This window comes from Bos indicus x Bos taurus, chromosome 29, assembly GCF_003369695.1.
Source record: "Bos indicus x Bos taurus breed Angus x Brahman F1 hybrid chromosome 29, Bos_hybrid_MaternalHap_v2.0, whole genome shotgun sequence".
Classification (NCBI taxonomy): domain Eukaryota; kingdom Metazoa; phylum Chordata; class Mammalia; order Artiodactyla; family Bovidae; genus Bos; species Bos indicus x Bos taurus.
The window spans coordinates 3,163,353-3,176,534 of NC_040104.1; the positions used below are offsets into that span (position 1 = coordinate 3,163,353).

The following is a 13,182-nucleotide window of genomic DNA, read 5'->3' on the forward strand; positions in this document are numbered from 1 at the left end:
AGACGGATGGTGTTTCGAGCCCTGAAAAGGAAGTGAAACTAACAAGTGGAGCAAAACTTAGGGCTTTTATTTTGTGCTGTCTTCCCAGACTTGAAAGTTAGCCCAGGCACAGCAAAGACAGGGCCGTAATAAAGCTAGAAACGTCTCTCAGCCCTGGAAGAATCTTGATGAGAAGTACAAATTGAATATGCATTGATTGGGCTGGTTTTGCAGAGCCCCCCGCGGTGAGTCCCGGCCGCATTTCTGAGCTCCGGTGATGACATTCGCTTCCATGCGGTGGTAACTCATCATCTGGGCCAAGACGTGCCCGGCGCTGCCACGCGCCCCTGCCCAGCTCCCGCACGGCCCAATTAGAAGTTGCCTCAGGCTTTAACGACGGTGGTCCTTCGGTCTGTATGCTGCTGTCTCGTCCTCGCCCCTGAATGAGTCCAGTGAAATTCCCCAGAAGTAACAGCACCTTGAGGACACGGTCCTGGGGCCTCGTAAACGTCGGTCCGCAGAGGGTCCGAGATGCGCCAGGTACCGGTGCCGATGGAGGCCGCCTGAGGGCCACTGAGCCGTGACCCCGAAGACATCGGTGCCTGTGGCTTCTCAGGTGCGGTTTCTGGTTCAGAGAGACCTGCGTTTAGGCGAGAGCTGCAGTGGCGCATGCGATCCTTGCCCGCTTTTTCTTGTTTGTAACCCGCGGGTTTCAGAAAGGCCCATAGGTGGTCTCACAAAGTGAGACCCGTACGTCGCTCATCTTTCCTTGGTAGTTACTGAATATCCTCTTTCTGTTTCCGGATCCCTCGTGACAGCCGGTCCTCCTGTCTCTGTAGGCCCCCTTGCTTATGATGCTTTGCAGGGCTTTCCTTGTTTTCGATGACCTTGGCCACCTGGAGGAGAACCGGTCAGATGTTTTGTGCATGTCCCTCTGTCGTGATTACACGGGGGCACATAGGTTCGGGAGGAAGGGTCACAGAGGTGGACCCCTTTTCATCACATTGTATCGAGGGATGCTCATCACTGGGATGTGGACCTTGCTCCCCTGGCTGAGCTGTGCACTCAGGCTTCTCTGCTGTGGTTCCTCTTTTTCCTCCTTTATCCACTGTCTTCTGGAGAATTACTGAGCCCCGCCCACACTCACAGATGAGGAGTTCTGCTCCGCCTCCTCCTGGGCAGAGTGAACTCCATAAACTACTTGGAATTCTTCAGCAGATGAAATTTGTCTCCTCTCTCCCATTCATTTATTTTTACCAGTGTGGACGCATGGATATTTAATTTAAATTTGAGTTATAATATGATACCACTTGGGCTTCCCTGGTGGTGTGTGTGCTAAAGAACTGGCCTGCCAGTGCAGGAGACATAAGCGATGTGGGTTCTGTCCCTGGGTCGGGAAGGGCCCCTGGAGGAGGGCATGGTAACCCACTCCAGTGTTCATGCCTGGACAACCCTATGGAATGAGGAGCCTGGCAGTCCATGGGGTTGCAAAGAGTCAGACACGCACGCGCGCACAATGCTACCTTATATATTTTGTTGTTCAGATGGCTCCAGCCTTGACCGCTGGGGGCTCTTGCATTTGGCTCCTATGTCCACGTGGATTCTTCTTCTCTTTCTCCTCCTCCCTCCTGCCCCCGCCCCCCTCCTCTTCCTTCTCCTTCTTCCTCTTTTTCTCACACCACTTTCTTGCTTCTGGGCACCGGAAGGTGTTCCAGGCTCATCCTGAGTGTTTCCTGCTCTAGTCATGCAACCTGCTGTTCCTTCAGCCCTCCTGGGGGGGTGGTCTTAGAGACCAAGATCTGGGCGCTGGGTGTGCTCATCGCCTCTGGGGAGTTGTTGCTTGTGCGCTTTCTCAGAGGAAGGAGCAAGGAGATATGTGTGTGAGCACTTGTGTGTGAATAGATGCAGGCCAGTTTCCATGTGTACCCATCTGAATCTAGAGTAAACCAACCCTGATCCATACTGATGTCCCCAGTCCTCATCGGTCACCATAAGGGTCATTCCAGTCCGCACCCCTTGCTTTTCTGTAACAGCCCCTGCAGATGGTGAGAAACCCGGCTCTGTTCTCAGCCCTTTTCCAGAGTAGAGATGTAGTGGTTCCCGGGTTGTTGACCTGCACCCACAGTGGGAGACAGCTTCATCCACTAGAGAGCTGTGCTTGCGTGGCTTCTTCTGCCTTTGCTCACTCCCGCAGTTACCTGAGGTCAGCAGTTTATTCCCCCCCCTCCTCCAGTGACGTTGTTTTTTACATTTTTAATACAATTAGACTCTTTTGTCACAGTCTGCATTTCATCCTGGGATCCCGCATCTCCTAAATGAACTTTTAAACTTTATTTTAAAATTTTGCATACCTTGAGCATCCCTCTTTGTAGAGTTTATGCTTTTGACAGATGTTTGAGTCTCGTATTCACCATTACAGAAACATACAGAATGGTTTTGCAACTTAAAAAAAAAAAATCCCCTGTGCTGTTTGTCAGTTCAGTCCTGCCTCTCTTTAGAACCCCTGGCAACCACTGATTGGTTTAACAGCCTCATAGTTTTGAGTTTTCCAGAATGTCTTGTAATTGGAATGATGCAGCACGTAGCTTTTTCAGACTGGCTCCTTTTGCTTAGCAACGCACGCATATAAGGTTGAGCTGTATCTTTTTAGGACTTGATACACTTTTCTTTTTAGTCACTAAATAATAATTCGCTATACAGATTTTCCAGTTTTGTTTATCCTGTCCACCTCCCGAAGGACGTTTTGGTTGCTTCCAGTGTTTGGCAGTTAGCGGTAGTTCAGAGCAGAGGGTCTCAGACTCAGCTGCAGGTTAAAAGCCACTTGGGGAGGTTGTACCACCCTAATCCTTGGGTCATGCACCACAATGGTTACATTAGTGTCTGAGGTGGGAACCCATGATGTCGCTGTGGAGCTGAGTCTGGGAAGCTGTGTCCTCTAGCAGAGCGTGCCCTTGGCCCACCAGCATCACTTCTGGAGCTGCGGTTTCTCAGCCCTTCAGTCCCCTCGCACCGTTTCTGGGAGCGGAGCCAGTACGCTTTGCGTTAACGAGCCTTCTGAGTGATGCGCATGCCTGCAAAGTCTGAGAACCGTTGCTCTAGGTGATGAGCAAGGGCTCCCTGCCACGTTTCCTCTCTCTGGTCCTGGGGAGTTTTGAGGAGTCGCTGAGGTCCCTGGATTCATCACAGAAATGTGGACACGTCCCCCTGTGATGTTGTGACTTTGGGGCCGTGTAGAATTTTGCTAATGTGGAGGAGAGATACGGGCAGAAGGGCAAGGCCAGGAGTATTGCCCCCAACTCTCTGCTTTTTTGATTGTTTGAGTTTCTCAGGTCTCCCCTTCCAAGGAGACACCTGCATTGTGGGGACTTCTAGAACATTCTAGGCTACTTCTCCCCGGGTTTGGCAGCCACAGTCTCAGATGGGAAGGTGTCCTGGGTTATTGTCCGCAGTTGTGCATTTGGGTGGCAAAATTTCAGCGTGTCTTAGAAGGGATGTGTTGTGTTTTAGAGATGCGAGTTTTAACCAAATGCATTGTTTTAGGAAAGTGAGGTTGTATGAGCGTGAGTGAAGGCAGAAGCCCCGAGTCCACTGGAATACTGTCTCTCTTGCGAGTGTTTCGGGGACTCAATTTCCAGGTTAAACTGGCACCGTGGTTCTTACCTGTCCTGTCATTGTGGATCCTTTGTGCACTCAGGTGGAGCATGTTCAAAGCCATGGCTTCCTGTGACCCTTCACGTGGGCGGAGCTTTGCAAAACACGTGGGGAACCCACGGCCTGTAGGGGTCAAGGTTTCTATCAAAGTCGTAGCTGAGCCCAGGCTGGAACTCAGTGGTTCCACCCCAAGGTCAGGCTTTGCTGGCCTATGTTGCTCTGCATGAGGCAAACGGGCCATGGAATGAGGTGGGCGTGATTTCCCAATTAGGAGTAACTCAGTAATGGGTTTTATATTCAGTGATGGGTTAATTATTTACAAAGGTAGATTGAGTGCATGGTTTATGTTCGCTCAGTCTACCCTGAGACCAAACATTAGTCCTCTGTTGTTCTGTTCAGCTCGTTCTTAGCTGTGCACGTGCGTGGCGTCTCTGTCTGTATACATTGGCCGGCACTTTGCTTCACCCGTCCCTCCCTCCCACTCTCAGATGTACCCACCTACCCGTCCATCCACCTCCCTGCCTGTCTGTGTAGCCATCTGTCCTGTGGGAGTTCGAGGAGACACACCTGGTCCTCCCCGCTGGGGCATCTGCTGTCCCCCCCAGGGCGGATCACTAACTAGGTCTGGGAATGTTCGTTTCACTTGGTCTGTGTCCTGGGGCACCATGACTGTCTCTTGCTGAGAAAAGAAACAAAGTCTCCTGGGCTTTGTGCCTGTCCAGGGGGCGGGGGGACGTGGAATAAGCATTGGCTTCATGGGTCATTTTAGAAATTACTTTTATGATTATATAACAATAAAGGCATTGCATAGGTTTTAAAAAATACTGGAAAAAAAAAAAACACTGTTGTTCAGTTTCTCAGTCGTGTCCATCTCTTTGCCAGGCTTCCCTGTCCTTCAGCATGCCAGGCTTGCAGCATGCCAGGCTTCCCTGTCCTTCACCATCTCCTGGAGTTTACTCAAAGTCATGTCCATTGAGTCGGTGATGCCATCCAACCATCGCATCCTCTGTTGCCCCCTTCTCCTCCTGCCTTCAGTCTTTCCCAGCATCAGGGTCTTTTCCACTGAGCTGGCTCTTCCCATCAGGTGGCCAAAGTATTGGAGCTTCAGCTTTAACATCAGTCCCTCCAATGAATATTCAGGGTTGATTTCCTTTAGCATTGACTGATTTGATCTCCTTGCAGTCCAAGGGACTCACAAGAGTCTTCTCCAACACCACAGTTTGAAAGCATAAGTTCTTTGGTGCTCAGCCTTCATTATGGTCCAACTCTCACATCCATACCTGACTACTGGAAAAACCATAGCTTTGACGAGATGGACCTTTGTTGGCAAAGTGATGTCTCTGCTTTTAATATGCTGTCTGTGTTTGTCAAACAATAATAAAATAAAACCCATTTCTAGCCAAATCCCCTGGAGAAACTCTGACTGTGGGCCAAGCGCTGCCCTAGCATCAGATGTGGCCTCTGATCCTCCCAGAGCCCCACGAGGTGCTGGTCCTACTTTGATTCCCGTCATATCGGTGTAGGAGGGCTTCCCAGGTGGCTCACTGGTGAAGAATCTGCCTGCCAGCCAGGAGATGCAGGTTCGAGGATCCCTGGGTTAGGAAGATCCCCTGGAGGAGGAAATGGCAACCCATTCCAGCATTCTGGCCTGGGAAATCCCATTGACAAAGGACCCTGGTGGGCTACAGTCCTTGGGATGGCCAAGATTCAGACATGACTTGGTGACCAAACAGCAGTAACACAGGTGTGGAAACTGAGGCCCGGAAGGTTTGGGACACACGCTGGAGGCTGCCTAGGCTTTTGGGGAGCAGAGCTGGGCAGCGCTGCCCCTGTGGGAGGTTCTCTCCAGGCTCCCATCCTTCTGAGGTCCTGGCTGTGCCCCCTGAACCGGGGGTGGCGCACACTCCCAGCTGCAGGGGTTGGCAGCTGTCCTGTGCCTGCACAGCGTCCTGCCGCCTGCCTTCCACCCGCCGGGCCTCACCCCACCTCCAGACGGACCAGAAGGCCTGTAGTTGGTGTCCTCCTCCTGGGCTTGTGGGCGCCTCCCATGCTTACGGCCGAGAACCTGCCTTTCAAAGCGCGTCCTGGTCATTCCTGGAGCCAGAATCCCGTCAGGCAGTTTGTGGGTTTAGAGGGGATGCTGTCTTCAAAGTCACCTCCAAAGATGAGAGTGACTGGTCCCCTGGGAGGTTGTATTCATGGAGGTTCCGGTGCATTTTTTAAAACTTAGAAAATTTCAAAACGCCAAAGCAGAAGTATTTTAAACTAGGGTGCCAGTTGATTGCCGTTCCCAAGCGTGCTGGAGGCGGGATCACAATACCCGGTTATAGTGCAGTCATGTAAGGGCCGCATGCACGTTCCTCCATTAGTAGCGCAGTCCTGTAAGGGCTACACGAGTGGGCTGGTTGACGAGCACCTACTTGCTGCTCCCATCCGCCCACGTGGGGTCTCACTGGACGCCCCTTCCGGAACGGGAGTCTAAGCTGGGGGCTCTCCTGACCTCGCCAGGGCGGGTCCTGGCTGGGTCTGAGCATGCCGAGTCTACAGTGTCAGTTGGTGAGGAAGGGCCTCTGAAATTCTTAGGACACGGCCACGTGTCACTCAGTGTCCCTGAAAGGCATCCAAGGGCTGAGGTCCCGTCTCGTGCAGGAGGCACGCAGCCCCTGACGGGGTGTCTGCTCCCCTCCACCTGCCTGCGTGCCCAGCGCTGGCCCCCAGGGGCGGCCGGGCTAGAGGGCTCTGTAATGTGGAACGTCACCATTTACCAGCACCTCCCTCTTAGACAGTGTTCTCCGGGTAAAGCGACACTGAGGTTGTCAGCTGTGAAAACAGTGTCGCAGAAACAAAAACTTTCTCCTTTGGATCGCCTGGCTTTGGCGTTGGCCAAGCGCAGACCGTCAGCAAGAAAGGAAAACCCGAGTCGATTGGAAGGTTGACCTTGCCCTGGGCTCCGTCAGCACAGATGTGCACTCACATCACACACGAGGAGCTGCTGTAAGAGGCTTGACTTTGGAGGGTGGCTGCCGGCGGCTCCTGACGACCCCATCCTTATGCCCTTCCCGGGGCACCCACACCCTCCTGCAGCGTCCTTTCTCTGCCAGGAAGGCAGACCCTCGGGCATGGCTGGGGTGAGGCCGTGAGGGCCTGGGCCTTCCTCTCCCGTCTCGGGTGGCTGGGGGTCTCTCTCTGAGTCTCTCTCTGCCTGTCGGCCCTGTATCCACACCGCTGCCCCTGATCCCAGCCGGTGTGCATCCCCAACACCCTTTCCAAGTCCTGACTTTCTTGCCTTGCTGATGTTTTTTGTGTAGGGAATGTTCCCACTGTCTCCACGGTCCTTTAGTTGTCCTAGAAAACTCCTTCGTTTAAATATCTCTGCTTGTGAGGGTGCCTCTGGTAGATTTACAGCAAGGATGCATCTGTGGCATTTGTGAGCGTCATACCATTTCCCTCGGAAGACAACACATAAGTTGTGTGTTCACGCACTGTGGGGTGTGTCTACCTGCTGCAGACAACTTACAAGGAGGAGGTTAAACCCATGGGTCTCACCACGAAAAATCAAGGCACAGAGGGATTCCAGCAGTGCATTTTAAAAGCCCCCCAAACAAAGCCCATTTGTGGATAGATCAGTGTCGGAATTACAAATAGAAGGGAGTCATCAATCTGAATTTGTGATGAAGTTGCATTTTCTCAGGGTGCTGTGACGGTGACAGGCGGTCCGAAGGGAATTCTGCCTCTGGGTGATAACCCGCTTCTCTTACTCTCCAAACTTGCTCGAGGCTAGAACGACTCATTATTAGCTATCGGTGTTTCAGGGGAACCTGCGTGTTGTCATATTACTCTTTGCCCTTTACTGTAAGTTAAGAGCCTCTCAAATTAGCCACATCAGAGTCATGCAGTCCGCTCGACAGGGGTGATGGCAGGAACTCGAGGGACGCTGAGCAGAGCCGTCTGATGACAGAGACTCGTCCTCAGCCACAGCCCCCGCAGACTGGCCCACCTGCCCAGTGTGGGGCCCCTTCCTGACCCTTGTCCCCACGCAGGCGGACTTCAGCCTTCTGACCCCGGGCTTTGTAGATTGGTCCTTGTTTGCATTGGTCCCCTTCCATCACGATGACGGTCGGGGTCTCTGTGCTGGCTCAGTGGAGACCCCTGGGGGGCACGAGCTTGTGTCTTAACCCACGTTTGTTTCCCTTCAGCTCAACCCCTGGCATCTCCCAAGGTGCCTGTAGAAGTTGTGAAACTGACATGAGAAGGGCGGGCGTCTGCCTTTCCAGTCTTTTAATTTTGTTTTTACTGATTTATTTTTTACTTTCTGGCGGCACCCTGCCTCACATGGGATCTTAGTTCCCCGACCAATGATTGCACCCGCGACTCCAGCAGTGGAAGTGCGGAGTCTTAACCACTGGACTGCAGGGAAGTCCCTTCCTTTGCATCTTCACCTGCAGCCCTACCTGACCTGTGGTTCCTCCTGTAGGGAGGCGTCAGCTGGGGCTGTGGGATTCTCTGTGCCGAGGGCAGAGGCGGCAGAGGCCGCTTCTCAGGCTCAGGGCCCACGAAGCCACGACATTGAATGTTGCCTCTCCTCCCATTTTGGTTTGCACGTGACCCCGAGAGTCCCCGCCATCATCTCTAGGGTTGCCAGAGCCAGGCTGGAACTGTGTAGATGGTTGGGGTCGGCAGGTGGGTGGGGGCCATGTTACTCTGGGGGAATCAGTTTGTCGAGCTCTTTGGGATGTTTGAACTTGGCCATGGGGATGATCTGACCTGGCGGGTTCTAACGCATGTGTGTTCGGGCCCCTAGAGACTCCCCTGACCTTGGCCGCTCAGCTGGACGACCCCGAGGAGATTATCAAGGCCCTCCGGAACGGCGGAGCCCACCTAGACTTCCGTGCCAAGGATGGGATGACAGCCTTGCACAAAGCCGCCCGCACCAGGAACCTGCTGGCCCTGAAGGTAACTCAGGGCCCATCTCACACGGGGCCGCCCCTCGCCTGACCCCCTGTGTCTGCCCTGAACCCCTTCCTGTCCCACAATAGCCACCCCAGGGTAACCCCAAAGTTGTGTTCCCACTGGAGCTTGGAAGTGCAAGCTGATCACAAAAAGTGATCTTTCCCTTGTTTCAGCCGAAGGGCTTATATTTTCAGCTCAAACCCACCTCCCTCCATAGAAAGGGGGAGCCGATGCTGGGGGGGGCAGGGGGTGGGCCTCAGCCCCATCTCACTCCCCACACGGTTATTCAGGCATGCTCTACCAGCCCAGGCTCTGTGCCATGCCGTGGAGCGCAGGACAGCGGGGCTCAGGCCCCCAGCCCTCTCTCTGTCAGGACGAGGAGGGGAGGGGACCCACTGCTGGGGGCGGAAGACCCACACATGGTGCTCTTCTATAAAGCAGATTCCTTAACTTCATAGCGGCTGCCCTTGTTCAGCTGGCTTCCTTGGAAATCAAGTGTTTATGACGACTCTGGCTCGTTTCGCCCCCTGCAGGACGCACACAGAGATGGTTTACACTGTACCTTTAGGTTCAATGGTACAACTCTTTCCTGCAAATGTCATCTCCCCCCTTACTCTCCACTGGTCCGCAGGGGTCAGCCGGGCCGCAGGTAGTGCCCGAGGGCCACCTGTGCAGAGCGCCTCCATCCCCCGGGTGTGTAAGCCTGTGCGTGTGCCTGGCACCAGATGCTATTTCAGTTCCACGAGGCCAGGAAAAGTACGGGAACCTGGGGCTAATGGTCACCTTGGCCTGGGAGTGGGGAGCATGACCCTCCTCTTCCTTCTTGATTGATTCCCTCCTGTAGAAGGGGCCATGAGACCAGTGACCTCACGTTTGGTGTGTTTTGTTTTTCTTCAGACCCTCTTGGAGCTTGGCGCATCCCCGGATTATAAGGACAGCTACGGCCTGACCCCACTGTATCATACGGCGGTGGTCGGGGGCGACCCCTGCTGCTGTGAGCTGCTGCTCCACGAGCACGCGGCCGTGAGCTGCAAAGACGAGAACGGCTGGCACGAAATCCACCAGGTGTGCGGGGCTGCCCTCACCTGCCAGCCGGTGGGCGGGGCTGGGGTGCTGGGCGAGCGCCCCTCCATAGGAGCCATGGGAGCTCCGGGTGCCCCCCACTGGGCTCCCTACAGAGCCTGGGACCAGGGCCTTTCTGAGTGTGGGTGACCCGGCAAAGGGCCCGATGTCCTTGCACGAGGCACACGTTTCTGAGATCCCCCTGTAGTAGCGGGGCTGGGGGAGTGTCGGCTGCGGTCGTGGCAGAAACAGAATCCACGTCGTGGCTCCGATGAGTCGTCTATAGTGGACAGAGGGCACGGAGAGGAGACTGTGTTCGCCCGCGGGGGAGGGCGCCGAGAGCTGGGCAGTCACGGAGGATACGCAGAAGAGGTACCTGCCGCTCCGTCCTCCCGCCCTCCCATTGGCTGAGTCCCTCCAGAACCAGCCAATCAGAGAGCCCAGTGGCACAGGGGTGGAAGTGAGGGCTTCCCTGCGGATGGAGGGGGTTTGGGAGAGAGGGATAGGGATATCCAGCCAGGAGGTCAGGGAAGAGGCTCTGATGTTCTCACACTCGGCCTTTACATTGCAGTGACTTTCGCTGCTTCTCAGGCTACCTGTCTTTCCCTTCGACACCCTCGCCTTACACACCTGCTCATCTCAGCAGGTTGACGTACCCACCCACTGCGGGCGGAGGGGTGCGGAGGTGCCGAGGTGGGCCCACCTTAGCCTGGCATGCCTAGCGTTCAGTTCTGGCGCGTCCCTGCAGTCTGGAGGAGCACCCGGTTCCCTTCTGTGGTGTGAGTCGGGGGTGGTGGGCCTCTGCAACCCTGCTCACCAGGCCTCCGTTTGCTCATCTGTGAAGTGGGCTCAGTAGGGCCTCCCACACCCTCAGGCAGTAGAAAGGATGGAACGCGGGCAAGACCCAATGTTTTCCAGAAAGGTCCCGCCTTCCTTCTTTGCCCTCTTGGCCGAAGCAGTTGCTTCTGCCGGGAATGTCATGACCTGGGCCCCCCAGCTCCCCCAGCAAGGCTGCGAACAACCCCGAAACCCGCGTTGCTGTGTTTGCAGAGTCCGTAGGAGCCGAGGGCCACGATTGTCCACAGTAACGCTGGGCTGTGGATGGCATTTTTCTGGGCGGGGGCAGGAGGGGGCTGAGCTGCTCAGGGGACATGAGGGATGGGGGAGGGAGGACCCAGCATGGACCTCGCCAGTGACCGACTCCGGGTCTCCAGGGCTTCACCGTGGAAGGTTCCGGGAGGAGTCACCCCTCCCCTGGCAGTGCTGTCACTGGGCACCTGGCCTTCGGGCGGGAGGTTACAGTCCTGGCACTAGAGCTCCCAGTGGGCGCGGCAGGCCCGGGCAGGTGGGGTGGGCTGCCCTCAGGCACCCGTGTGCTGGAGGCTTCCCGGGCCTGGAGGAGGTGAAGTACAGATGCGGGCCTCTCGCCGAGGGCCTCAGGGACGCTGGGGTCACATCCCCTGGGAGGTGGGGGCGGGTAGCAGGAGGGAGGGAAGACCGCATCCGAGATCCCCCTCAGCAGACACCGCCTTCTGAGCTGCTGTCTCTTTTGGGTTTGGATTCGTCCTGTGAAAACACCGCGTTCTCAGGGGAGCCGTGGGTCCTGTCCTGTGACCCACTCGCCCCTGGAGGAGGCACGGGTGTCTCTTGATGGCCAGAGGGTCAGTTATGGGGGAGAGAGGGGCCTGGGAGGCCGGGGGGCGATGGGCGGAGCTGAGGGACGGGCGGAGGCTCCGGTGGCCTTGGTTGGGGGCTTTGCCGATTGCGGGACGTCTGGCCCCCTAGGAGAGGATCGTGCTCCGGAGGTCTCCCTCCTTTAACTCAGTGAAGCAGACAGATGCTGGAGACCCCGACGCGCTCGGGACCTAGACGCTGACTGTCACGGAATCGGAGTTTTCCGTAACCACTCCCGGGCCGTGGCGTTTGGGTGCCAGGCAGCCACTGTGAGCCCCTGAGCCCAGGGCCCTGGCTTTCCAGCCACACCGCAGACCACCCCCCACCCCGGCATGGGTGTCACCTCCTGTGTCGTACCTGCCAGGCCTGCTCAGTGTCCTGGACACTGAGCCCAGTGGTGAATAGTAATGCCCCATCCTGTGGGTCTTACAGCCATGTGGCGGGGCCGGTGAGACAGATAGATGTGAACAAAGATCACAGATCCGCACATGCTCACTCGCACACACAAGTCTGCCCGGCCATGCTTCACATCTACCTGGGAGAGTTCCTGCCGTGACCAGGCTGGGGCAGGCCAGCAGTCCCCCAGACGCGGGCGGCGCTCTGTCTGTCTGCTCATCTCGGCTCGTAGCTGCCCTCGGCCCTCACCTTCATGTGTGCGTGCGTGCTCAGTCATGTCCGACTCTTTGTGACCCCCGTGGACTGTAGCCCGCCAGGTTCCTCTTTCCGTCACATTTTCCAGGCAGGAACACTGGAAAGGGTTGCCATGTCCTTCTGTAGGGGATCTTCCTGACCCAGGACTTGAACCTGCATCTCCTGCATCTTCTGGATTGGCAGGCGGATTCTTTACTGCTGCTTCACTGGGGAAGCCCCCTCAGCTTCCTGCTGACCATTAAAAGACCAAGCCTGTCATCATCACACGTGGACTTTGCTGAAGATGTGAAAGGGGACAGTTTCAGGCTCTGCCAGCAGCTCCCAGTGGGGTCCCAGCCCTGTTGGCAGGGCAGCCCTGGGGGCCATTCCGCCCCTGGGTGACCTGCGAGGAAGGAGGAGGTGCAGGGCCGGGTGGTGGGGCACCGTCACCAAGGACAGAGTGCCCCATCCTCCTTGCGACCCTTAGGGCCTCGGAACAGCCGCTGGCCCAGGGCACCGGGCTGAGCTGTGAGTCCGAGGATACAGGGTCAAGTGGGGTGCCCCCCGGGTTCAGCACCCCCTCAGGCCCAGCCCCCAGCCCGATCCAAAGGAGGAACTGGGCAAAGTCAGCCCCACGCATGATGCTCCTTTCAGTGACGCATCCGAGAGCAGCCCACCCATCACAGGAGCATCCGCAGAACAGTTTTCCTTTGTCGCCTGAGCTGCCCCAGGATGTGACAGGGGCCAAATGCACATACGACCTGGGAACCAGAACGTCCTACCTGCGTGCTTTTTCTCCCAGGATTTACTCACCCTTTACACATCATTATTTCAGTTGTTTAGCAGAGTTTTCTTTTTGAACTCCAAAAATGTGCATTCAGAATATAACATCCTTAAGTGTGGGATTAGCGAGGGATGCAGGGGGAGCGCGTTTGCCCTGAGTGGTCACGACACTGGGGTGGAGTCTGTGTCCCCGGGGTGGCAGGGCCAGTGCCCTGGGTGGTGGGACAGACCTCAGGCCTTCACTGGCACAGATGGAGTTTTATCGGCGTGTTTTGGAAGACTCCCCAGGGACCCTCTATGTCCATGTGCTGGGTGGGCATCTGCTTCTCAAGCTGCGTTTCTCCCCTGCTCCCATTAAAGTGTAACTTTTTCCTGTTCAGGTCTGGTGAGGCCAGCCCATCGGGACATGGCTGCCCGTGAAAGATGGTTATCACTCACAGACCTTAGAGGAGG

The 13,182-nt window shown here is 56.0% G+C and overlaps 1 protein-coding gene across 1 annotated transcript in view; it reads left to right on the plus strand.

Annotated features, from left to right (window-relative positions):
* The window catches only part of SHANK2 (SH3 and multiple ankyrin repeat domains 2), a 510,411-nt gene that overhangs the window by 70,374 nt on the left and 426,855 nt on the right, over window positions 1-13,182 (plus strand). Inside the window, exons 6-7 of the mRNA XM_027532522.1 lie at window positions 8,432-8,583; window positions 9,478-9,645. Of these exons, the coding sequence (XP_027388323.1) occupies window positions 8,432-8,583; window positions 9,478-9,645 (320 nt within the window). The remainder of the gene's footprint in view (window positions 1-8,431; window positions 8,584-9,477; window positions 9,646-13,182) is intronic.